The following is a 24,139-nucleotide window of genomic DNA, read 5'->3' as shown; positions in this document are numbered from 1 at the left end:
CGGGGACATCATCGGTGTCGAACTTGGCGAAAGCGAACTTTTCCGAGGTGTGCTCGTCGGCCTGCTTCTTGAAGATGGGGGAGATGGCCTTGCAAGGACCGCACCACGAGGCGTGAGCCTGGAGGGCGACGTAGGGGGTGTTCTTGACGAGCTCGTCGAACTGAGCCTTGGACTTGATGTCCACGACGGCAGAAGGGGCGGCCATTTTGATAGAGGTTGTGTGAGGTTTGGATTTTGTGTTTTGGTTGGTGATGAAAGTTTGAGGGGTTTTGGTGGGGGAGTAGAGGGGGAATAGATTTATATAAATATTTCGATGGAGGGGTAGTTTTGGAAGTAGAAAGAAAACAATGCGAGTTTGGATCTAAAGTTAAGTGGATACGTTTTATATATGAGTGATTGAGGTAGTAGAGCTTCTAGAAGCTCCAGCCAAGATCGAAAGCGATTACACTTAATTGATTAGTAGGCAGTGAACATATCCCCGGCAGTCGGTGGGTGATGAACAAGCCAGGCCATATGACACAATCAATCAATTACTGTAATCGTGAAATTCCGGAGGGCGTACATGACGTCCATTGGGGGAGTTCTCTGGCCCGAGTGCCGGTGTCTACAGTGAGTGGATGCTGACAAAAGCAGAATTAAAAATGACCCAATCCAAAAGCAAGTTGGAGCCGAGGCAAGGGTCTATACATAGAGCGAATGCATGCACGTATTCAATGCTTGTCAAAACCATTTGGAATCAATAGTTCCCGATCTGCGAATACGACCGAACGGGTGATATGGGGCGATGCATGAATTTATCAGCAGTACTCTGTACTCATGTACTCGCTCTACAGGGTATTGTTGATCAGGGCTAAATTACCAATGAATGAGATTGTGTGACACTGTATGGAATCCAAAACGAGGCATGGGTCAGTCTCATGTCCAATTTGGAATGTTCAACTTGCGATGAGAAAATGTAATCTCAATATCATCATTCTTTTATTCCATCTCATCAAACCATCGCATCCATCTTTATGCTTTAATTCTGCGCCGGTAAATTCTCGGCTACAGCCCCGCGTCATGGCGGGGTTCCTTTTAGTCTCCAATTTATTTTTTCTGCCATCCTTGGAGGGGCACCAAAAAAGACGGCGATAACAAAAATTCAGTCCTTTTTGTAGAGCACCAAAAACAATTCCAACAACCAACCACATCAATCCGTAACAATGTCGAAACGAACAGCTGAGGCCGATCACGGCGATGCGCTCAAGGGCGGCGACCGTCCTGAGAAGATGGACATTGACGATAACAACAGGGAGATGGGCGAGTTCGAAGATGAGTTCGAGGACGAGTTCGAGAGCGAGGATGAGATTCTCGAGGCTGGTGTCGACGGACGCCCTGATGCTGAGAGAGAGGCTGAGGAGAAGGGTAAGCTATCTAATTGAAAGGAAAACCAGCAACACAATCTAACAAGACGATTGTAGACGCCATGGAAGTCGACCAAGACCAAGGAACCTTTATCGTCGGACGAAGCAAACTCGAGCCTGGCCAGACCCTCGCTCCCGATCTGACCACCTACGAGATGCTGCACAATCTCAACACTCCCTGGCCATGTCTCTCCTTCGACATTGTCCGCGACAACCTCGGCGACAACCGTAAGGCCTACCCTGCCACCATGTACACCGTCTCCGGCACCCAGGCTGAGACCGGAAAGGACGCCGACAACCAGATCATGGTTATGAAGTTCAGCGGTCTTAGCAAGATGGACCGCGGCGACGAGGGCTCCGACTCAGAAGACGACGATGACGACGAGGATGCTGATCCTATCCTGGAGAGCAAGTCCATTCCTCTCAACTCTACCACCAACCGTATCCGCGCCCATCAGATCCCTGGCCAGGAGGCTGGACGACCTGGAACGACTCTCACTGCCACCATGACCGAGTCTAGCAACGTCTTCATCCATGACATTACTCCCCACCTTGCCTCGTTCGACAACCCTGGCACCACCATCTCCGCTCAGCAGAACAAGCCTATCTCTACCATCCGTGCACACAAGGCCGAGGGTTACGCTCTTGACTGGTCTCCCCTTGTTCCCAGCGGCAAGCTCCTTACTGGTGATAACGATGGTCTCATCTACGCGACAACACGCACCGACGGAGGTGGCTGGGTCACTGACAACCGACCTTTCCAGGGCCACCAGAGCAGTGTTGAGGAGTTGCAGTGGTCGCCATCCGAGGCTTCTGTCTTTGCCTCTGCCTCAAGTGACGGCACCATCCGCATCTGGGATGTGCGATCCAAGTCCCGCAAGGCCGCCATCACCATGCAGGTATCAGATGTCGATGTCAACGTCATGTCTTGGTCTCGCCAGCAAACTCACCTTCTCGCCTCCGGTGACGACAACGGTACATGGGCCGTGTGGGATCTCCGACAGTGGAAGGCCAGCTCGGAGAAGCCCCAGCCCATCGCCAGCTTCAACTTCCACAAGGAGCAGATCACCAGCGTCGAGTGGCACCCCACCGACGACTCCATCGTTGCCGTTGCCGCCGGCGACAACACCGTTACCCTGTGGGATTTGGCCGTCGAGCTGGACGACGAGGAGAGCAAGGACACAGCTGGCGTCAAGGATGTGCCGCCCCAGCTGCTGTTCGTGCACTACCTCAAGGACGCTAAGGAGGTGCACTGGCACCCCCAGATCACGGGAAGCTTGGTCGCCACGGGAGAGGAGTTCAGTGTCTTCAGGACGATCAGCGTATAGAGCGCTTTTGCGCTCAGGAGTTTACTGCGCGGGATGAACGACTAGGATGGAAAAGTTTAGACAGGTTTAAGGATAAATCTGCTATTGATTGAACGGCATGGCACGGCGTATAATGAAATCTACGTTATTGATTTGATAGATGAATATGAGAGTTTTGGGCTTTGGTTAAGTGAACCCATGCGACTTTGTGTTCCTTCTGTAAGCTGGAGATGCCACTGCTGCTGTTGTGCTACATGTCTGACTGCCATGTAACAATGTCCTTTCCACATTGAAGCTGTCAACGCCTCCTGTGTCTTTGTTTGGTCTTGGGTATAGGGCGATATCCTTACACCAGGACCCTTTAATAGACACCCATAACCCACTTGGCCTAATGGATCAGAAACTCAGGTAGCGTTCTTCTAGCTTGCTTCACCTTCTCAACCGGAGTCTTAATGTCGCACTATATTAGCCCTACCGCTGTACCCAGTGACTAGAAGATAGTTGAGGAAACCAGCAGAACCATGGGAAAGAGACCGAAATTGCATTCCCTCACCATGGATGATTTCCATCTGCTTTCCCCATCTCAGGGTCCAGTCGCTAAATAAACCTACCAACTAACTCAGGCACAAAGCCTCCTTACAGCCTCTGGATGGCATTGCCCCCTAACCAAGTTACCGGTAGTGAAGGAAATCTCTTTTTGTTATTTCCGCTTGGCAAACTGTGCGGAAGCCCCGGTTCAAAACGGACATTTGCTTTTTGCTCTGCCAGTGGGCTTGCGCCAATGTTGGCTGTGCTTCTGGAAAAGGGGGGTGTGAAGATTGAAGCAGTGCCTCCACAAGTGTACAATGTCAGATTACACTACAGATTGTGGCTATTCATATGCTTAAAACGGGGGTTGAGAGTGAGAAATAATACTTTTCAGCTGAAAGTGAGCTGATTATCAGGGCTCTGCACAAAAGAGGGTGATGGTTGTGCAAAGTGAAGATAGAAACTTGATGCGCGTCTTAAGTCAAGACGTTAATATGCTTCTAGATGCTGGTAGCTGTGAAAGGCAATCCGACGACTTGGGACTGCGTAAGGCATGAGGACCAGAGTACACAACTGTTGCAGAAGTATGCATGAGATGTAACGTTGGACTTATGCAGCTATCTCTTGTGCAACCTGCCATGTCATGTGAGATTAGGCCAAGGACATGTCTTCATACGTTGACTAGTCGCTTTTTGCATACGACAGGGCTGAGAATATGTTCAGTCAATAACGACATCATGGTCGAGTCTTATCTATTGTCTAATTCATCATTTGTGCCATGAGCACAAGTCGTAGATCACGAGTATCAGGTAGTTTAAGGATTAAGAGACTTTGTATTGAATCAGGTCTATAAACGCTTTTAAATGACACCCAAAACCCCATCAATATTTGAGCTATTGCTCCAGACGTTATACAAAAAATGTCTACATTACGTTTGTCATTCAATTACCATGGATAGGTACATAATTGTCGTTTGCTGGTATAACCAGGCTAGGAGGAAAGATTGGCCAGAATTGTGGCAGAATAGCTAAGTAGCTTTTGGCGTGCGCTTGAAGTAACTTCAGCCGACCGGTGCGATTCGCTTCGATATCGAGTTTACTTTGACGAATCTCGGTTCTCGGCAGTGGGAAGAGCGTTCTTCTTAGCCTCGTTCTCCTTGACCTTGGCCCAAGCATAAACTATACCGGAGACGAAACCAATAAAGATAGCTGAAACAGATCCGAAGGTGACGGGGGCGGCGAAGAAGATAAGACCGGAGACAGCAATAGGCAGCTTGTTGAGGGCACCGACCATGGAGTAGGTGGTGGAAGAGGTGACTCGGATGCACCAAGCAGAGCAGTAAGAGATAAAGATAGCAGCAAGACCAGAGTAGATGATACCGATCATCATGCGGTTGCGACTATCCTCGGGGAAGTTCTTGGCCAAGTTGGCGCTGGACCAGTCCTCAGTGACGAGCGAGAAGAAGACGAGCACGGGGATGGTGAGGAGGTTGTTGTAGTACATGGTGTCCCAATCTTTGAAGTTCATCTTGTGAATGACCTTGCGCATGCCAAGGACGTAAGAGGCAGAGCAGATAACGTTCATGGCCATCCAAAAGTAACCGGCGTTCAAGGTCGCAAGCGCATCGGCATCACCAGTGGTGGCACTGTAATCACCAGAGATGGCGCTCTTGATATCAGCCCAGGCAGCAACAACGGAGCTGAGAACCATGAGACTAAAAGAGGCGAGAGCAGTAGACGTGACAGAGCCACCGAACCAGAGTACCTCACCATAAGCGATGGCAATGATGGTCAAGTTCTTAAAGATGGTGTAGACAGGCACGGAGAGGTACTGAAGAGCCTTGGTGCTTGTGTAGATCATACCAACAAGGACGAGCGAAATAGGATACCCTGATTATAATCGCATTAGCCATTATCCCTCTAATGTTCTCAGGGATCACAACTTACACTTCTTAATGCGGTCCATCTCCAGAGGAGCAAGGGACTTGATCATGCCCAACTGCTTGCATGCTGTGATGGCAGCAATGCACACAATTGACTAATAATTCAACATCAAATTAGACTACATTCCTGAAACGCGGGGCACAGCGAAAAACTTACCTGGACCGCAAGATAGAAGAAAGTCAGGTTCCATGAACTGCCAGAGACGACATACTTGTTGACAACAGTCATGGAAATGGAGGAGAGACAGTAGGCGAGAATCGAGAAAGGTCCGCTGTTCTCAACAGTGGCCATGAAGCCTCCGGGCTGCGCAGGGAGGGCATCAGTGCCAGGGCCACGGCCAACGAGGGAGTCGTTCTCCTTCTCGCCGTCACCGATATTGTTCTCGTTGGCGACCTCGGGCATCTTGGCCACGAAGTCGTCGTTCTTCTTGTTCTGGTCGGCCATGATTATGTCGGGACGTCGATCGTAAACGGTGAGGTCTTGTAAAAGAGTGGACGAACGGCCGAGAGTCGCTCAAATCTGATTCAACGCGCGATAAGAAAAATTGACGAATTCAAGAGAAGAGGATAAGCGACACGCGGGACGAGACAAGAAATGAGAACCGTTGCGATGTGGTCTCCAAATTAAATCGATCGAGTCAATTGGCAGAAGGCCAGCGTGGAGATGCCAAGTCTAGTGGATAGGGATAAAATAGAAGATTAAAAAAGAAAGAAGGGTGTGCAACTGTAACTGTACGGTGCAAGCAAGCCAAGGCAATCGATGCAATGGGAGAGAGAGAGCGAAAAGGGGGCGCTTCTGTCTTGGCTACGTTGGATTCGAAAGGTCACATCCCGGTAAAGTGCCTGCCCACTGTTTTTCCCCCTACGCCGCGTAAGAGTCAATACGTGCATCTATCGGTTGTAAGCATACCTCTGCTAACGAGGCGCGCTTTTTGTGTGTGAGAGCATATGTGCATAACCGTGTAGCAGAGTGAAAAGGGGTTACAGCGATGCGACATGCAGTTTAGGCTCAGGCACAGACAGAATTGACACCCTTGCTAAGAGGGTCATGGGTGTGGTGGCGCACTTGGAATGCATCCATTGAATCGCCCGAGTGGAGGACTGTAGCCAGGAGATGGGACTAGGATGGGATGGGACGGTATGGGGGGTCACATCCGCTTCTTTTTATTTGAATGGAAAGACGTTTCGAGATGTTCGACTTGGTCTGATTTGATCACTCCTCCTCTCTTTATTCTCTTCCATTTCATCATCGTTCTATCCTCTTTCCAATCTCGTTCTTGCTCTTTCCTCTCTAACCCGCGATAGAAATATCCGGGTGTTACGCTCCTTAATCCCCAACCTTAACCTAAACCTACATTCTATGAGTTCATCATCATGCTTCCAGCTATGAACCGCTTCGCACGCATCGCGCTAGCCGTGGTTGCTGTGCTTTTCGTATTTGCCATCTTGGTGTCTTACCAAGGTCCCGAGAGCTTCAAGGAACATCTACCGAGCGCAGACTGGCACTGGCCTTCGAAAGGCGACAATGCTACTATCGACGAACCTCCAAAGCCCACAGACGCTGCTGGCGCCGTTGGTGCTGGCGAGGAGGATACGGAAGACGCAAAGGATTCTAACACAGATATCTCTTACGATTTGACGAGAGCACCTACCGCAGGTTGCGAGAACATTGTCAATGACCTCCAGCAGCGCCTCATCCACGCCTACCAAGAGAGATTCAAGGGAATCCGTTATGCCAACATCTGGGGTTATCTCGAGACGGAGAACAAGGGTGATGCCGCCATTTGGTCTGCCCAGCAAATCCTACTGAGCATTCTTGGAATTGAAACTATGGAAGCCTGCCGGTAAGATATGTCTGTCACGTTGAACAACGCCAGTGATACTGATGTGATACAGCTTCATGTACAAGGATTGCGACATCAAAAAGTTCCGCCAGAAGCTTGAGGAACACCGCCCCCACTCCGGTATCATCATGGCCGGTGGTGGTAACTTCAACGATTACTACTGGGAGGACCAACCTTCGCGAATGAACATGATCGAGAACTTCCAGAACATCTCCATCCGAGCTTTCCCCCAGAGTATCTACATGCGCAACCCCGAGAGGATTGAACAGACTCGCAAGTCTTTTACCAAGCACCACGACCTGCAATTGGCTGCTCGCGACAAGCCCAGCTACGATTGGCTCATGGACAACTTTGGCAACTCTGAGGGTATTCAGAGCGACCTTGTTCCTGATATTGCTTTCATGTGGGGCAACCGATCTGACTTTAGACACAACACCAAGAAGACGTGAGTTGTTCTTTATCTGCTATGTGAATATACAGGCTGACTCTATCTAGTCATGACATTCTGATTCTCGCCCGAAAGGACGCCGAGATTTCCGATGGTGACTCCGAAAGCATTGAGTTTGGCGAGGGCAAGGTCGATCTTGGCGGCAGTATTGGCAACGTAACCTACAACAAGGTGGACTGGAAGTTCACCAAGACCCCCTCCATCGACGACGACGGCGACCGCGAGCCAGGTAAGAACCAGCGTGCTTGGGCCAAGTCAATGGCTGGCTTCGAACTTCTTGGGTCGGCCCACTTTGTCATTACTGATCGTCTCCACGGTCACATTCTCTCCACCGTTATCGGCGTTCCTCATGTGTTGATGGACAGCAAGTTGGGTAAGAACCTCAACTTCCACAACACCTGGACGCGCGACTGCGCTTGCACCAAGATCACAAAGAGCATTGACTCTGCTTTCGATGTTGCTCGCATGTTCTTTGAGCAGGAGGTCAAGGACGGTGTCAGGGCTGTTGATGATATCACGCCCGTGCCGACGCCCAAGGCTGAGGCTTCTACAAAAGACGAGGCTGTCTCGGGCAGTACATAATGATAAAACTAGGTTCCAAAGCCTAGAATTCATGTTTCACTAGCTGGCATTGGGGTGTTTTCGTTATTGTTACTTGGTGTTATTGTTTCGCATTGATAGATTGTCCTGGTTGATGGGATATTATCTGTTATCTTGATGGAAGACATACATTGCCTCATCTTTTCTCGTCATGATGGAACATGGTCATGGCACGGTTCGGCTCTGGACAGGGCTTTGAATGGGGAACTGGGCAGGGGATACCATGCACGGCGGGCGCTACTATTTTGTCTTAATTTCGTCACCGCATCTTAGATTTTTCGTCTCATATCAGCATCATGTCCGTCTGTCGAGCGGCAGAAGATTGATGGCAGAACAAAAAAAGCAACATGGCATATACTGCATGCAGCGAGCAATACAATAAGAAGAACAAAAATAACACAAAACATCCAACACGTCACTTTTGTAGATGTTGTCCGAGCCTCTTGTTTTACTTTGACGGTCACATCCGGACCCAATATTCGCAAACACGATTGAGACAGCCTGGTACCTCCATTTGTTGCCAAGCTTTCGCCCTCCTGGGATTTCAAATATTATCCTTACTCTGTACCTAGGTTTCACATAATCAGCATTAGCGGAGACGATTGCCCATCATCATCAAAGCGTTGTCCACTTTTCCAGTGACTCCGCGCTTCGCACTTTGCTCAAGATGGCTGACAACTGGGTTTAATCGGGGCTGCAGTATTATAGCAATGCAACGCAACACAATAGCGCAACCCTGGTAGCCTGACCGGTTTTGCCTCTCATTGTTCGAAAGGTACATATGTACAGAGAAGAGAAAAAGGAAGCATGGAGGGACCAAGTACCGGAGGCTAAGACCTTGCTTGGATCGTTCCTTTATGCTGAAACACTCCTGGTGATCCTGACTCGAATGCTTAGCCACTGATGTGACTTTATGGTATTATCACGCGGAGAACATCCTATGTTGAGTTGAGGAAGATGAGGATAGGAAATTGGATACAATGAAGAGGGGAAAAGAGACTGTACTCCGTGGCTGGACGGAAAACCTGATTATTAACCTTGGCCTTGCACTCGCTTGCGACTACATTCTTGGCTTTATCTGCAAGTAGTTACTTTCTTTATGTACCTACTACGGAGTCAAGAGAACCGAGAAGAACAATGATACCTCAGTACCTGGTCTAGTGAGGGACAGAAAAGTTGGCCTCTTGATATTTCGCATGAAGATACAACATTGGATGGCCTAAGAGTACAGTCGAAATAGTATAGGGTGACGTACCGATTTCTTCTCTCACGCCTCCAGTAACCAGTTTTTCAGATGCCTTGAGGTTACGGTGAACATTCGACCGAGACGAAAGATCTTCGGTGGTTGCAGCGGTAATAACCCAAAAAAAAAACTAAACGCACATAGACTTAAAAATTGGCTTATTTGTTTGAGTTTTAGTAAGGGGTGTTTTCTAGCGAATGGATTATCACTGCAGGGAAGACAACCGCTACAGGAGGCAGGAGCGGTAGTTTGATCAACAGTGGTATCTCCTACCGTGGGGATGATAGACATACTACCTACGTCATATTGCGAGCGGAACCCTCTAATTGCATATCTATGCACCGGACCGTCTCCTGATAGATGCACGCCCTTGCTGCAGAAGCTGGCGCTACCTGCTAAGGTGCTAGGCTCGCTAAAGAGCGAACATTCATAAGAATTTATAGACAGCGGGCATTTTCTCTCCCACTCCGCCTTGTTACAGCCGCCACGCTTTAAACTATGATACCAAACGCTTTCAAACCCAAATCTCCAGCCCAGCGCAGTCTCCAGGGCACCGCGATGACCTATGGCGGTACTTCGGTTGTGCTTCAGATCAAGACCGGGAAACTGGGGGTCCTGGGGACATATGGAGAATTGGCGACAAGGAAGGATATGACCCTCGAGGATTGTCACTGGACAGACCCCGATGAGAGCCAAGATTGAAGTTGCAGTGAACCAAGGCTAAATGGTGTGGCGCCAGATTTCGGGTCTCCAGTCTCCTCATGTCCCCTGTCATGCTAACGCGTCCGATCCATAGTGAGCCCCCTTTTCACTTTACACCCACGAGTAATTGGCTGCCCACTTACCTTTTTTCCCACCATCCCGTGCCTTGTCCTGCATTGATTGTATGTACTGCGTCTGCGTCTGAGGGGGAACCTGTCTCGTGTTAGCTCGGGAAATAGACTTGACGTCCGCCAGCGGGATCGATCAACAAAACCTCCGGGCAACCCATCCAACACACAATCTCCCCTCTCACAAGAGTTTATTTTCTTGTCTTTTGCATGTTTTCCTTGTCCCAATAGAGACAACATAAAGACCCTTGGAAGCTTCGCCTAAAGCAGCTTCAGACATTCGTTTACCCGCTTTTGGATACTACTTGTTGTTTCTTTCTCATTACTTCTTCAACTCTTCCATTTCTCTTTACTCGTCTCTTCGTATTGTATTCAACACATCTATCTTGTCGACATATATATAATACATCGTCACAATGGCAGCCGCCGAACAACCGCAGGTCGAGAACCGACCCCCGCCTTCACGAATGAGAGTCGCCCTGGTGGTACTCTTCCATTCATCATGTGCTATCTGGAGCACCATTCTTTCCAAGTCGGCCCTCAATGGTGTTGAGGCACCAGTCACATTGCTTGCGCTGCAGACCACGATACAGGTCCTACTACTCACTGTTATCGGATTGGCTACAGGATGGATCAAGTTATACCGACCTCTTAATGTATGTGACCACACAATACCTTCAATATGAAGGACATCTTACTAACAGACCCAAGGCTTGGATCGCCCTACTACCTCTTACGGTCGCACGTCTCATCGGTATCCTGGCCAAGACATACTGTCTTGCTTCAGTCAACGCCTCGGTCTACCAAATCGCCCGTGGTCTTCTCTTGCCGTTCACTCTCTTCCTGTCGCTGTTGGTTCTCCGACCTCGCCCTTACTACCCTCCCATTTCCCTCGTCGGCTGCGCCATGGTCATGGCTGGTTTCGGAACTGGTATGATGGCCGACTACAGCCAGATGCTCACTTCAGGCAAGGGTGTCCTGCTCGGTGTCGGATCTAGTTTCACCACTGCCGTCGAGTCTGTCGTTGTCAAGCGCTTCCTTGGTAAAAGCCAGGAGGGTATGTGGCAGATGGTTTGGATGTCTAACTGCATGGCTGTCCTCTTCTACATCCCTCTCTTCCCTCTTTCGGGCGAGATGGCCACTATGAGCAGCCTCTTCACTGTCGAATCCATGGACGTCGCCCGCCAGTTCCTCAGCTCCGCCTGCTTGACAGGTGTCTCGGCCTTCCTCCTCACTATCGCTACATTTATGCAGATCGAGGTCACCAGCCCCACCACCCACATGATTGTCACCGCCGCTCGAGGTGTCGCCCAGAGCTCTCTCGCCGTTGTGCTCCTCGGCGAGCTTCTCACTGCCGACCGCGCTGGCAGCATGGCCCTTATCCTTGCTGGTAGCGCCCTCTACGGCTGGGCTCGCGACCGATACCAGCAGTCGAAGAAGGCTGCTGGCAGCTACCAACTACTTCCTCGCGAAGAGGAGGGTCGCGCCGAGATGGCGGACAACAAGGAAGCTAAGGATCTCAAATCATAAGATTTCCAATCTTCCATATATAACACAAACACATATACCATCTCCTTAATTTCCTTTCTTATTCTTGGGTATGGCGGCTTTATTATGACAGGTGTTTGGATGACAAGATTTTGTTTTGGCATACTTCCTCAGCTTCTACATACCTTAGACATAGAGACGTTTTACTATGCATTCTGGGGTATATCTAGTCGGCTATCTTCTCCCTCAGCAGTGCGCAACGAGGGAGATATTTTAAAATAAAATTACACATAGATGTCTAACCCATTTCGTGCAGTGACGATGACTATGTTATTAATATTTAGAAAAAACTAACAATGACCTCAGCAATATTACCCCAGAAACGGTGGCTTTGTAAACGTGTTGAAGAGTGGCACTGACCACCGACACGGGTTCTATTTAGATTTTTGTTGGTTCAATGCCAGATTTCCACGACTGAATGACTGTTGGTTGGTGCCGCAATTCTAGAACATGACCCGGCTATCCAATGATTCACCGTGTCTGTCTTTCCACAACCAAACAGCCGGATTCGATCTCACGCAAGGGAGGAGTGAGAATGCGGTCTGCGGGAGCATGGTTTTTTGAGACTACCGCCAGCCACCCGCTACACTATTAAATCAAGACATGGGGAAATTGACATCACTGGAATGTGGAAGAAACTGGGGTATAAGTGGTATTTCATGATTGTATTTTTTTCTAGTTTTGCTTTCCTGACGTCTTTTAATGTACTGAGAAGCCGTATATTAAGAATGTTTGTTCATGCATGTGTGGTAGTAAAATAAAAACTCTCGAATCATAGAGCCGCTCATCCTTTGATTCCCGATCATGTGAAATGGTGCCGCGTAATGGTACAGTAAAAAGCAAAATAGCAAAAATCCCAACAAATCATTTATCTAATTGCGCGTTTCCCCATGTTTAGTTGTTCTTGTATCTCTCGAAGGCCTCCTCGATCCAGGCCTTGGTGTTGGCGTGGTTATCATCGAGGAGCTTCTTTGTCAGATCCCTCACAGCTTGTCTTCGCTTAGTGAAGCCTTCTCGGTCATCGATTACTCGCTCGATAACGTCCATCTCGCCCTCACCGGGTCGGGCGACCCAGGTAGCCTCGCGAGGCATGTAGGAGTAAGCCTTGAGAAGCTCCTCTGTCGCAACGATGGGAGCACCGGCGATCAGAGATGCGGGGATAGTTGAGGAAGCCTTGCGGTCGAAGTATGTGTCAGAGGCGAAAGCAGGTAGGAGGGCGAATGACTTGGACAGTAGAGTGTAGAAATCGGGGTAAGAGAGACCTTGGTCGAAGAAGACGTGGTCCTTGACGTGGTCAGGAACCTCGGGAGGAGTACCGTGTCCAATAACATGAAGGCTGACGTTCTTGGGGCTGTGGCCCTCGGCCTCGTCGCCAGCCTTTCGAACAACACTGCCGAGGTGGTTGAAGATACCGTTGTAGTCACGTCGGCCGGAAGAGTAATCACCCTGGAGAGACAGAGAGATGCCAGGCTGGAGATCAGGGTCGGGGATCTGGACGGGGAAGACCGGGGGAATAACTCGGGTGGTGACGTTGGCAGCCGAGTGCCACTTGGGAGTGGTGTCGTTAAGGAAGAAGTCAACGGTGTGCTGGCTCAGACCGACAAAGTCGACGCGCTGGTGCTCAAACAAACTTCGGACAGCCTGGACGTACTTGCCCTGGGCCCATCGATCGGCGTGGTGAATGGTGCAGAAGAGGTGAGTGCTAGCGCTCTTCCTTATAGTGACGATAGGCTCGGCGCCACGGTCGAGATCAACCTTGCAGGTGGTGGAGACGAGGATGTGAGGTGGGTTCTCCTCGACGAAGCTGGCAAACTTGTCCCACTTGTTGACGGTGATGTTGGCGGGGAGGCTGAAGTTGCCCATGATATCCTGCATTCGGAATCGCTGGTTGGCGAAGAAGACATCGAGCTGGGAGTTTTCCTGGCCACCGAAAGCGTGCATCAGGGCAGCGGCGACTTCGTCGTGGGTACCGGAGGACTCGGTGAGCACGATGCGCAGAGGCTCATTGGGGTCCTTGGCGGGAGCCTTCTTGTTGTTGCCCATCCAAGAGGAGAGAACGCCATCATCGGTGGTGAATGGGATCTTCCAACCGCTGGGAGGTCGAGGAATGGATGACCAGGTATCTTCGCGAAGGAAGACGAAGAAGACGACGAGCGCAAGTAGGACTGCGACCCAGAGCAGCGAATAGAATCGCCTGGGAAGAGCGACGGCCATTTTGTGTTTGAGGTCTTTTGGAACTTTTTTGTTTTTCTGATTGAACGAACGAACGAGTTGAGGGTCGATTGATGGATGTTGAAGGAGAGAAATATCAAAGCATCACAAACCCTCGACCGGCGGGAAAGGACGGGGGGAGGGGAGGCGAAGAAGAAGATTAGACAAGTTCAAGTTCGGTTCAAGCAGGGACGAAAAAGAAGCCAAGAGATATTTTTTTGTACCTGCGAGGCGAGGGGGGAAGAAATGGTTCGGTTGGACAAGGACCAAGAGGGGGGAATGGGAAATATGACAGAAGAATAACGAGGAATAAGGTAGGAATAAAGGATGGATAATAGGGGGTCACAGTACTAAAAAAGAGGTGAAGGATGGGGATGGACGCGCAAGCGGGTCTCCTGTTGGCTCTGGCTCTCTCAAAGTAAGCAGCATCTAACTTTGGTAGTAGACGGGAAGTTTATTAGGTGAGAGGAGAGCGGTTCGATGGAATAATAAGCAGGTACCCAGAAAGATTAGTTTCTCTTATGCAGGAGCGGGAATTGAGTCGAGAAAAAGGAAATGATTGCATATGAAGATACGCCTCGACCAATCCTTTGTGCTCGTTTTCTTTCTCTTTAGGTGCAGTTCAGTCTCTAATCTTTGGTATTTATTATCTAACCCCCACTAAGAACCTTTGTAGACGCAAGTGGCTTTCGATAGTCGCGATTTGTTTAAACCAAATGCGATGATACAAACTCGCCAACAATAGAAAAGAATAAAAACTTTCGACGGAATTGATTTGTTGGCAGAGGTTCCGTTCTGTTGTCAAAAGCACGCCAAAGGGGTCGGTTGGGTCGGGTGGTGGCATTGATGCAAAACTTACGGGGGTTCCGTCGCGAACACTCCAGGGGCTGGGGGGGCAATCAATCGTAAGAGGCGGGCTGCCGCAGAAATAAAAAAAAGCTTGGTATGAATTTTAGCCTGCAGCAGAGTTTGGACCTGTCAAACTCTAGGTGAGCGCTTTACAGGGGAGATGCCAGTTGTTCACATGCCAGCACCTGGAGTTAGTAGGCAATTAATATATATATGTACAGTGCTTTCTCGCCTCAACTTGATACATACCGCCTCGAGCCTGTTTCTCATTCTTGAAACTGTTTTTTTTCCACACACGCATCAGAATGACACAAAACACGTTCGGGTAGGCTTGAGACAGAATCTACAGAGAAAAAGGGTGGCTTGCTTTCTTCCCGATAAGCCACACTGGAGCCTGACAGGATTCGAGATCTGGGATCTGATGCCAAGCTTCTTAGTCGAAATCCGGAGACTGAAGAGATTTTGAATGAAAGAGAAGGTGGGTTATGTTAAAGTGATGCCATAATAGACGTGGAGCTTGGACTGTTTCGTGACATGGACTCGTCGAAACATGGGACGCTGCGTCTTTAAAATGCATCATCACTATTGGTCTTTGGGCTAGTAATCTTTACCACCAAGCTACAGTATCGAGATGGAGTCATGGTCTAGTCTGGATTAACAAAGGGGTTGAGAAGCAGGAGAATGGGTCACTTAACTTATCTACTGGCTTACAGTACTCGAGCGATCCTGAGAATCCTTCCACTCTGCTCAGTGATATTCAGGAGACCGGCCCAGTAATAAAATGGGCTTATCAGGCAAGGTTTCTAGAAGATGAGCTTAAAAGCTGTCGAGGTGTGTTTGGGCCTCGATGATCTTTGTCGCAGAGTGTCTCGGCATGCAGAGAGTATTTCCAAGCTGAGACTTTCTGTCTTTCTGGTTGGTTTGTGTCTCTGGTCCATTGAAGATTGACAGACTGTAGTGGTGGTTGCCGCTAATTCATCTCGGTCCCTGTTCATTAAACAACGGTCCGCCCCCAATTTACCCGTTACCCCCTATTTTAATTGCGTCCAATCTTATGAAACACGCAGCCTTATCATTTGTGCAATCCTTCCTTTATTCGCGCTTTTTCTGTTAAAACTCGGTGTGATTGTGAGGGATAGTCACTGTAGGGTGGAAGCTACTGTAGTCTTTTGAGAAACTAGCAAGGGATCTTAAATTGACAGCCGTTGTTGTGAAACTTATTTCATTGCTTGTCCTCTTTTTTCCTTTTCTTTTCTCTTCCCCTGTCAAAGCATTTAATCTAATCTGCATCTGCAGACTTGGCACACCCTCCCGATCGCGCTACACCCTATGTGGCCTATAGTGGTTCGTGACTGATAAGTGAATATGTAGATATGCGTTATCTCTACGGTCACTCGTCCTCACTAAGACGATATGTAGGTATGGAGAACAAACTCGTGTGGCAGTTCTGCTTCTGCTTCGCCCTGGCAACTCGTGTGGCTTGCATACTCTTTGACCAGTGGTATTGATCCCTGACCCTCTATAAAAAGCCTTCGTGTCTTTATTTGGTTCATCTTGCCACCGTTTGCGGCTTCCAGAAATATCCCCGGCTCCTCATTGGAGGATGATCAAGATCTGGCGCGACACTAACGGCGGAAGCGAATTGTTGGTGTGCATGATATGATATCCAACCCAAGAGGAGACACTGCACGTATCAGACTTTGTGGGCGGGAATACCGCCCACAAATCGTCATTCTATTCATGTCCACTGGGTGACCGGGAGAGGCGCGTGCAACATTCCAAAAGACTGCAGGTTACAACCATCATACATACGCGTGGTGTCTTGGATGGATTGTTCGTCATGATTGATCATGTCATGTCATGTCAATCAAAGGCATGATTCCTCCTCCGCTAGTCAACCGCACCAACCGAATCTATTCAGCGGCTAAGTGGCCGCCTATTCTCGTATTACTAGACTGTCTCGGCCGAGTTCGACGTTCTATTTCGTTATACGACATCCGCCCACTGCTTGCTCACACCAGGCCCACAGTCTCTCGCCGTTCGTTTCGGCCAGCATGACATGCGCTATCCTCATAAAGACACTCGCTATGAGGTTGCATACGTATGGTATGATGCATGTTCCGGTGTTAACACCCGGGGATAGACCGGCATAAAACTTCGTATACGCTCCACAAGCAAGCACATGCAGTACGAAGCAGTCGAGGAACCACATGGTCTCCGCCCGTACGAGCCGCTTGCCACGTTATCCAGGTTCTGCGCTACGTTGGCGATGCCCTCATTTCCGTACCGTCGGGTCATTTCGTACTTAAGCATTTTGTTGTTGGTTGTACACGGTTTAGTTGGGCACGCGATCTGAGAAGCCCGTATCCAGCACTTCGGTATGAATCCCGTTAGTGCGGGACCCCTGATCCGTCATGATGTCTAGACGACCCTTGCTGAAGTGTTGGGGCTAGTCGGTTCTTCGGCAGCTGTAATACGAAGCTGGGGTATGAGCAACGTCGTGAAGAGGAGTGGCTATTACTCAGTGCACTTAACAAGAATACACCACCGTATATCACTTTAGCGAATACATATCGTCGGTTAGCCTATAGTTAGGATCTTATGATCAAGTCAACATCGTTCTAGAAGACGTGGAGCTTTGGCCCCCGCGATGGATGCTACGATCTTGATGGAACTGAGATCGTCGAGATTCGGGTTGCGAGGGGTGTTGCACTAGCAATAGCTCTAATTGCTTGCATTGTACGTTTTAATACTTCTTTTAAGTGACTGTATATAGTGCTGGTGGGTTGTGCAAGTCTTACTTGTGATCGTCAAGTCAGGTACATGGTAACTCATGCTGTGTATGAGATCCTGTAAAGCTTAGCCCCTACACCTCTGACGATGCATACTCCCCTATGTTAGAGGGACATTCTCCTGCCTTGTGCCTTAAAATTGGGATATGTTGGATACATACAGCCTTGAATGTCATGGTTCGTTGATGGTATTCCTCACGGAGGGCCACAATAAGAGACAACTGGCTTAGATATGGTAGGTTCTTGGCTCTTATTTACTAGATAGATTATAAAAGAAAGCGTCTTGTATATTGCATCTTATCTCAAGGCTGATAATTCTTGCTGGTGTTCGTTGGCCCAGAATCTGCCAGCCTCTATCAAGAGGAATGGTTTATCTTAATATCTAAGCGATATGCCCAAGCCTATGGAATGAAATCCTTACCCTCCGTAGCATAAAGCGGTTTGGTCTACAGGAGATTCCAATTCCAAGTATCATCTAGATCCATCAAAATATCCCAGTCTACTCCATCGCCGTCCCCATTTGAAGTTACATTGCCGAACGAATCACCTTGACCAAGATCCATACCACCTCCAGACTGCATCCAAGAAGGTAGGTCGTCAGATGCAGCACCCAACGCAGTTGACAGTCGCTCCACCGATAAAGAGCCACTGTCTGGTGCAGAGATATGAAGTGACGAGTCAAACGTCGATGTGTCGATCAGAGGATGGTTGACCGGGATGTCAAACGACTCGTTGGCTGCGTTGTCGAGCATCTGCTGCACATCCGAGTCGACTTGGTTGCCGTGCTGTGATGTACGTTCAGCTTTGTCGCCCTGGCGTTTGAGCTCCTCTTCACGATGCTTTTCTGCTTCTGCGTATAGCTTCATGAGAGATTTCCACATATACCCCGTCTTCATATCCTTGGTCGCTGTCTCTTTCAATGATACAGTGGCACTCCATGCATCTTCGAGTTCTTGAGTCCAGGAACAGTGAGATACCTGTCGCAGGAACACACCCATTGCATGCCACGGCATCTGTCCCTGTAACTGCCAGCGCCATTTCTCCCATGAAGACTCCGACTTGAGGAGCTGGACGCAGCGAATGACTTCGATGGACGGGCGGAGTAGTTCATCTGTCGATTGTTGGTCCTTTGGTCGACGCCGGATGACAAGCTCAACCTTGGCAAAGAAGAGTTTTGCCATTGTTCTGATGAAGGAGTCCCATGGTTTGTCCGGCTGGAGGTGCTGGAAGTACGTGTTTTCGACCTTTTGTTTCAGGGCGTTGAACAGGCCGAGTTTTGTTTCGAGTGAGTTTGTCCTGTCGGCTCGTATAGCTTGTGTAAGGTACCATAATTCACAGCGAATGAGACAGAGAGTCACACAAGTTGAGCCTTGGTTAGGATCAGGCATCTGGGATGTTGAGCTGTCTATATCAATGTCGTTTATGTTTGTTGGGAGTCCTGTACTAAAGGATGCTGGTGTGACGGACAAATCTGAAGCGTCGGGTCGTCGACTGGCAGAGTCGACGAAGCATATCTGCCACCATAAGCGACGCCTGATTTCCCTTTGAAGCTGATTGTGCTGATCTGAGTCGTCTTCTCGATGGAGACCTGCTCCTTTTGCCAATCGCAGGACCAACCCCGTCAATGGGAATACTTTATCTTGAGCGCCAATGTTCGGCAGCAGAGACAGGTACGTGACCAAGGCTTGCAGAACAGTAATATCTTTTGAGGATAAAAAGTTGACGCGAGCAAGAGCTTGTTCTGTACCGAATTGGTATCGTTGTAGGAGCTGCTGTTTGGGTGTGTTGAAGTTGTAAGCGACCGTCTCATCGTCTATAGATGTGATGGCGGCGAGCGAGATGGCAAACAACAACGCTTCTGTAACTGATCCGCACGAGCTAAAGTTTCCCCTTAGGCCTTTGATGATCTTCTCGACGGTTGGGACGTGTAGGATCTTGATGAATGGATCTACATTCTCAACGTAGGTCTGCCAGATGAACAGCATCTGAGACGGCATGGGGTTCAAGCCGTCGAGAGCTTTTGAGAAGTCTGCGCTTCCAAAGACAAAGCCCAAATGACTGAGAGGCGACGGATTGCCGTTGGCAGTTGATTCAGTCATGATTGAGGTGTTTGATGGATCAGAGTAGTCGGCTACGTCGTGAACTGCTTGAAGGATATTATCCACCTGTGATTATTAGCGAGGCACTACAGGTTATCTGTTAGAGTTATACTGACTTCGGAGCAGAATACAGACCAGAATCGATTCCCAACGTGTAGTCCACCGTCTTTGTCAACGACAAGACGACCGAAATCTTCACCTTCATCGGTCGAGTCAGCAACAGCAGATGACGTAGCCCAGGACGAGACTGTTGCAGAAGCATCCACTGTTATCTGCTTTTGATGCGATGCTCCGATACTGGCCCCATTTTCATCCTCAACCTGCGCCGCGAGCTCCGTGACGACGGACTCTAAGCGACGCAGACGACTAAGCAATTCGGATTGCTTCTGCGCTGGTGTTTTGGCCGTAGGAGGGCCACGGTTTCGACGGGGGATACGGCCTGTCACGGGGAAGTGACATTCGATATTGTTCTTTACGCAATTGGAGCAGGGGTCTACTCTGTCGCAGCGGATCTTGCGACGGCGGCAGATAACACAGCTCCAGATTTTGAGACTGCTTTCATCTTGAGGTGATGATGGTCGGTCCATCGGTGCTTATAAGCTCCGAGACTAGAAGGGAGTATGGATTGAATGCAAACAAAATGATGAGGGATGTATCCGTTAAGCGTAGCAAATGTGATTAGAGTGTATGAATTGATGAAATGCTAATTACTTGTTTTGTCAGCTTATCAAAGTCATCCTTCCAGAGGAAAAGGACTGATCAGGGATCGACTTCGGACACGGCCTTCGGTCATGATCCCTGTCACCGGAGGAAGCTCAACCGAGTGCGGACGACACTAGCAGTAAGTACATATAATTACACCAACAATTGTACAACTTTAGATGTATCTTTGATAGATCACTCGAGCAGCAACACAAGTCTAGCACCGACACCGAGCATCACAGCCTGTATATAAGTGAGATGAATAGAAACAGAATATACTCAGTAACAGCGTTACCATCATTACTTATTACAATTGACACAATACACACAAAACAGCAATCCTCAACTCAACATGGCCAAGACTGTAGTAATCCTCGGAGCAGGCTGGGCAGGTCTACCACTCGCACACAAGCTTCTCAAATACACTCTTCCAAAGACACCAAACCTCAAAGTCATCCTCGTCTCACCAAACACTCACTTTTTCTGGAACGTCGCCGCTAGTCGTGGCATCATCCCCAACGCTATTCCTGACCAGCAACTCTTCCTACCCATCAAACCTGCCTTTGACCAGTACCCCCAAGCCAACTTTGAGTTTGTTCTCGGGAAAGCGGACAGGATTGATGCACAGCTGAGCAGTGTCAATGTGGCCTGCAATGATGGACAGATAAGAGAGATCAAGTACGACGAGCTCATTGTCGCGACTGGCTCTGGTATGGCTAGTGGTCTTCCACTTAAACCTATCGGGACACACGAGGAGACCATGTCAGCTTGGACACAACTCAAGAGTCAAGTCGGACATGCAAAGTCAATTGTTGTCGCTGGGGCTGGTGCGACAGGAACTGAGGTTGCTGGAGAACTAGCAGCCAGATATGGCTCGTCAAAAGAAATCACCCTCATCATCAGTGATGAACAACCTCTAGAAGGGGCTCTCGAGTCTGTAAGAAACTCTGTTACAAGAGATCTCACGACTCTTGGGGTGAGGCTTATTCGCAAAGCACGTGTCAACGAAGCGAAGAAGAGTTTAGATGGTCAAGAGACTGAGCTACTCTTGTCAAACGGGGCTTTACTCAAGTGCAACCTCTACTTGGCACTCCACGGCATCAAACTCAACACTTCTTTTGTACCACCTAGTTTCCTGGATGATAAAGGCAACATCCGAATTGACAAAAACATGCGTGTCGTCGGGTCAAAGAACATTTGGGCCATCGGCGACGTGGGCGATATTGATCCCAAGCAATTGACTGTCACGGACAACCAGATCATCCACCTGGCAGCAGCTCTAGATGCAGTTCTTACGGGAGAAAAGAGCTTTAAACCCTATGAGCCCATGACGAAGACGATGATCTTTGTGTCGCTCGGGAAGAAGTATGCGACCGGGCAGATTGGAAACTGGAAGTTGTTCTCATTTATGGTGTCGTGGGTCAAAGGGAGGAAGTTGTTTGTCGACACAGCGGAGGGATATGTTGGGGGAAAGCATCTAAGGCACGCGTCTATGTAGATCTCTTTTGTTTCTGTTTTCTTTTGTTTAGTCCGCCTCATGCGTCTAGTTCCAGCGTATAGAGAGTCCTTCGATCGTCGGCGGTTAAGTCTTGGTGACTATGGCGGCCAAGATTACGCCCATCGCTTACTGAAGACTCATTTATTTGTAATAAATAATTGAATAATAAGTCAGATTTCTCCTTGCTTTTTCTATTTTCGCCTTCATGCAGCGACTTACATGTACGTTATGTGATCAAGCAAATACGCCGAATACGCCGGAATACGCCAAACCATCAAAATGAATACGCCAATTGACTCCACCAGAGCTTCGAATAAGCCGTCAAACTGGGGAAGATGAATTCCAATGCTTAAGCCAAGATATTATGCTTATTTCACTCACAATGATTAAGTTGCGGTCTGCTCATGATGCTGCGTATAGGGCTGGGAGGAAGGACGGTTTGACTTATACGCAATGATATATGGATACTGAGGTGCTGAAGAGAACCAAGCCTCAATCGCGTGTTCAACTTTAAGTATATAAGTCAGTATATACTCCCGTAATTGTCGTTCAAATCAGCAACTCATCACTCAACAGCTTCCACACAACCAAGACAGCAACTACTACTTCCGTACTCTTACAATCTACACCATGTTCTCCAACGCCAAACTCTCTGTTATCACTGCCTTTTTGGCTTACTCTTCTATTGCAACTGCTGCCCCTCAGGGTAAAGACATGGCCACTGAGGCTGGTCTTGTCACCAAGCTGCAACAAGCTGAAAGGTATACTTTACTCTCAAGCTCTTATCCGCGGTGGTACTAATACCTAGATAGTGTCATCGACCGCTACAACCTCCTCCCAGAGGACAAAGACTTTCACTTCAGCTTCAACAGCACTCCAGCTCGTAACGCCAATGGCAAGACTTTCCCTGCTCTTACTGGAGCTGGCATCAGTCTGGCTTTTGCTGAACTCCCAGGTATGTATTTCTACGCAATACGCATAGAAAAACATGACTTACATAGTCAGGCTGTTCCATGATCACCATACATACCCACCCCCGAGCAGCAGAGCTCTTCGCTGTTATATCCGGCAACCTCTACACTGAAGCCGTTCCCGAAAGCGGCGTCCTCGACAAGCAAGGCAAGCCCCGTGTCATCAGGAACGAGCTGGGTGCCGGTGAAGCAACTATCTTTTACCAGGGAGCAATGCACTATCAGATCAACACCGACTGTGATCCTGCTCTTGCGCTGGCTGCTTTCCCATCTGAGGATGCTGGTTTTGCTGGAGTCGCTGCTGGACTATTCTCTGTCAAGAATGAGGCCTTGATCAACTCTTTTGGAGAGGTCATCAAGGGTGAAGATGTTGATAAGCTTCGAGGTGGAATCCCTCAGGTTGCTAGTATCAAGGTCACTGAGTGTCTTGCCAAGTGTGGCAAGCAGAAGCGTCAGGCTTAGGAGGGTCGAGTTATCGGCTCTTTCATTCATTCATCCTTTCTTCCTATCTTTCATTCTTTAGTGTATTCCAGTTTTGGAATATGGAACCTAGTTTAGTTTGTTATTGAGATTAGACCGACGTTGTTGGTATATTATAGACTCTCATTGAATATTGTTAAGGAACAAAAGACACCTTCAAGTTAGTAGCAGAAAAGATGACCTATGAGCTTTGAGGCACAAAAATAAAAAAAAACTAAAGTCATGTTCCAAATAGCATAAACTGACTTGCTAATTTCGTCTCTTAATGTCTCTGACCAACGCTTCTGACACTCTGACACCCTTCTGCCTTGTGAGCTAGGATCTGCATCCTTCAAGCCCTTAACGTCATTCCATAATGAATCAAGGCTGACAGGTGACAACAAAGATACGGAACTTGCATAGCCACCTTTCCTTGCTTATAAGCTTAATTATTCCCGAGCTTTAAACTGCCTTGGCTTACACATTTGATATCGTCAGTCCATATTTGCCACCAAAAATACTCAGTATGTCTTGTCATACAACATCTTGGCTTAGTAGTGCTAATCCATACAACAGACCATGTCAGACGAACAAGGCAACGGGGCCGAACATTTACGCAAACAACAAAAGGCCAATAAGCCACACAAAAAAGATCATAAACCACGAAAGTCAACGGGGGCTGAAACTAATTGGTGGAGCACATTCGTGACGGTACTTTGCTTCCCTTGTGCAGCGGGAGGAGGCCTGTAGGGGGGTTTTGAGTTGATATATAATGAATCGTTTCTTTCTATTACCCTTGTTTTTGCTTCTCTACAGCGGAATGACTCAATTACCCGTCCCAGAACCATGCATTGTTCTCGGACGA

General features: G+C 48.6%; 10 protein-coding genes across 10 annotated transcripts in view; 6 read left to right on the top strand and 4 right to left on the bottom strand.

Moving 5' to 3' along the window:
* Window positions 1–205, bottom strand: part of FGSG_12179 (uncharacterized protein) — a gene marked incomplete at both ends in the record, with an annotated part of 449 nt that extends 244 nt beyond the window's left edge. The window contains one exon of the mRNA XM_011320352.1: window positions 8–205. Coding sequence (XP_011318654.1) covers window positions 8–205 — 198 coding nt within the window. The remainder of the gene's footprint in view (window positions 1–7) is intronic.
* A 968-nt stretch (window positions 206–1,173) lies between these two features.
* Window positions 1,174–2,887, top strand: FGSG_02700 (uncharacterized protein). The gene is made up of 2 exons (XM_011320351.1): window positions 1,174–1,404; window positions 1,461–2,887. The coding sequence occupies exons 1-2, from the start codon at window positions 1,203–1,205 to the stop codon at window positions 2,729–2,731; spliced, it is 1,473 nt and encodes a 490-aa protein (XP_011318653.1). The 5' UTR covers window positions 1,174–1,202; the 3' UTR covers window positions 2,732–2,887.
* A 1,149-nt stretch (window positions 2,888–4,036) lies between these two features.
* Window positions 4,037–5,871, bottom strand: FGSG_02699 (uncharacterized protein). Its single transcript, XM_011320350.1, has 3 exons — window positions 5,338–5,871; window positions 5,185–5,275; window positions 4,037–5,127 (listed from the first exon to the last, which is right to left on the bottom strand). The coding sequence occupies exons 1-3, from the start codon at window positions 5,623–5,625 to the stop codon at window positions 4,334–4,336; spliced, it is 1,173 nt and encodes a 390-aa protein (XP_011318652.1). The 5' UTR covers window positions 5,626–5,871; the 3' UTR covers window positions 4,037–4,333.
* A 683-nt stretch (window positions 5,872–6,554) lies between these two features.
* Window positions 6,555–8,398, top strand: FGSG_02698 (uncharacterized protein; the record flags this gene model as incomplete). The annotated part of the gene is made up of 3 exons (XM_011320349.1): window positions 6,555–7,024; window positions 7,077–7,469; window positions 7,520–8,398. 3 exons carry the CDS (start codon window positions 6,555–6,557, stop codon window positions 8,052–8,054), a joined length of 1,398 nt encoding a protein of 465 aa, XP_011318651.1. The 3' UTR covers window positions 8,055–8,398.
* A 1,940-nt stretch (window positions 8,399–10,338) lies between these two features.
* Window positions 10,339–11,934, top strand: FGSG_02697 (uncharacterized protein). The gene is made up of 2 exons (XM_011320348.1): window positions 10,339–10,801; window positions 10,857–11,934. Exons 1-2 carry the CDS (start codon window positions 10,562–10,564, stop codon window positions 11,673–11,675), a joined length of 1,059 nt encoding a protein of 352 aa, XP_011318650.1. The 5' UTR covers window positions 10,339–10,561; the 3' UTR covers window positions 11,676–11,934.
* Window positions 11,935–12,335: 401 nt separating this feature from the next.
* On the bottom strand, window positions 12,336–14,346 carry FGSG_12178 (uncharacterized protein). Its single transcript, XM_011320347.1, has one exon. The coding sequence runs from the start codon at window positions 13,905–13,907 to the stop codon at window positions 12,588–12,590; it is 1,320 nt and encodes a 439-aa protein (XP_011318649.1). The 5' UTR covers window positions 13,908–14,346; the 3' UTR covers window positions 12,336–12,587.
* A 712-nt stretch (window positions 14,347–15,058) lies between these two features.
* On the top strand, window positions 15,059–16,268 carry FGSG_12177 (uncharacterized protein; the record flags this gene model as incomplete). Its single annotated transcript, XM_011320346.1, is given in 6 exon segments — window positions 15,059–15,078; window positions 15,155–15,231; window positions 15,378–15,584; window positions 16,050–16,097; window positions 16,125–16,168; window positions 16,173–16,268. Coding segments are annotated over 6 exon segments (492 nt in total).
* Window positions 16,269–17,991: 1,723 nt separating this feature from the next.
* Window positions 17,992–20,231, bottom strand: FGSG_02696 (uncharacterized protein; the record flags this gene model as incomplete). Its single annotated transcript, XM_011320345.1, has 2 exons — window positions 17,992–19,710; window positions 19,761–20,231. The coding sequence occupies 2 exons, from the start codon at window positions 20,229–20,231 to the stop codon at window positions 17,992–17,994; spliced, it is 2,190 nt and encodes a 729-aa protein (XP_011318647.1).
* A 467-nt stretch (window positions 20,232–20,698) lies between these two features.
* On the top strand, window positions 20,699–21,844 carry FGSG_02695 (uncharacterized protein; the record flags this gene model as incomplete). The annotated part of the gene is made up of 1 exon (XM_011320344.1): window positions 20,699–21,844. The coding sequence occupies one exon, from the start codon at window positions 20,699–20,701 to the stop codon at window positions 21,842–21,844; it is 1,146 nt and encodes a 381-aa protein (XP_011318646.1).
* A 630-nt stretch (window positions 21,845–22,474) lies between these two features.
* FGSG_02694 (uncharacterized protein) lies at window positions 22,475–23,277 on the top strand (the record flags this gene model as incomplete). The annotated part of the gene is made up of 3 exons (XM_011320343.1): window positions 22,475–22,605; window positions 22,657–22,799; window positions 22,850–23,277. The coding sequence occupies 3 exons, from the start codon at window positions 22,475–22,477 to the stop codon at window positions 23,275–23,277; spliced, it is 702 nt and encodes a 233-aa protein (XP_011318645.1).
* Window positions 23,278–24,139: the final 862 nt, after the last annotated feature.

This window comes from Fusarium graminearum, chromosome 1, assembly GCF_000240135.3.
Source record: "Fusarium graminearum PH-1 chromosome 1, whole genome shotgun sequence".
In the NCBI taxonomy this organism is placed as follows: domain Eukaryota; kingdom Fungi; phylum Ascomycota; class Sordariomycetes; order Hypocreales; family Nectriaceae; genus Fusarium; species Fusarium graminearum.
Note: the sequence above shows the minus strand (reverse complement) of the source record. Positions and strands in the feature narration are given on the sequence as shown.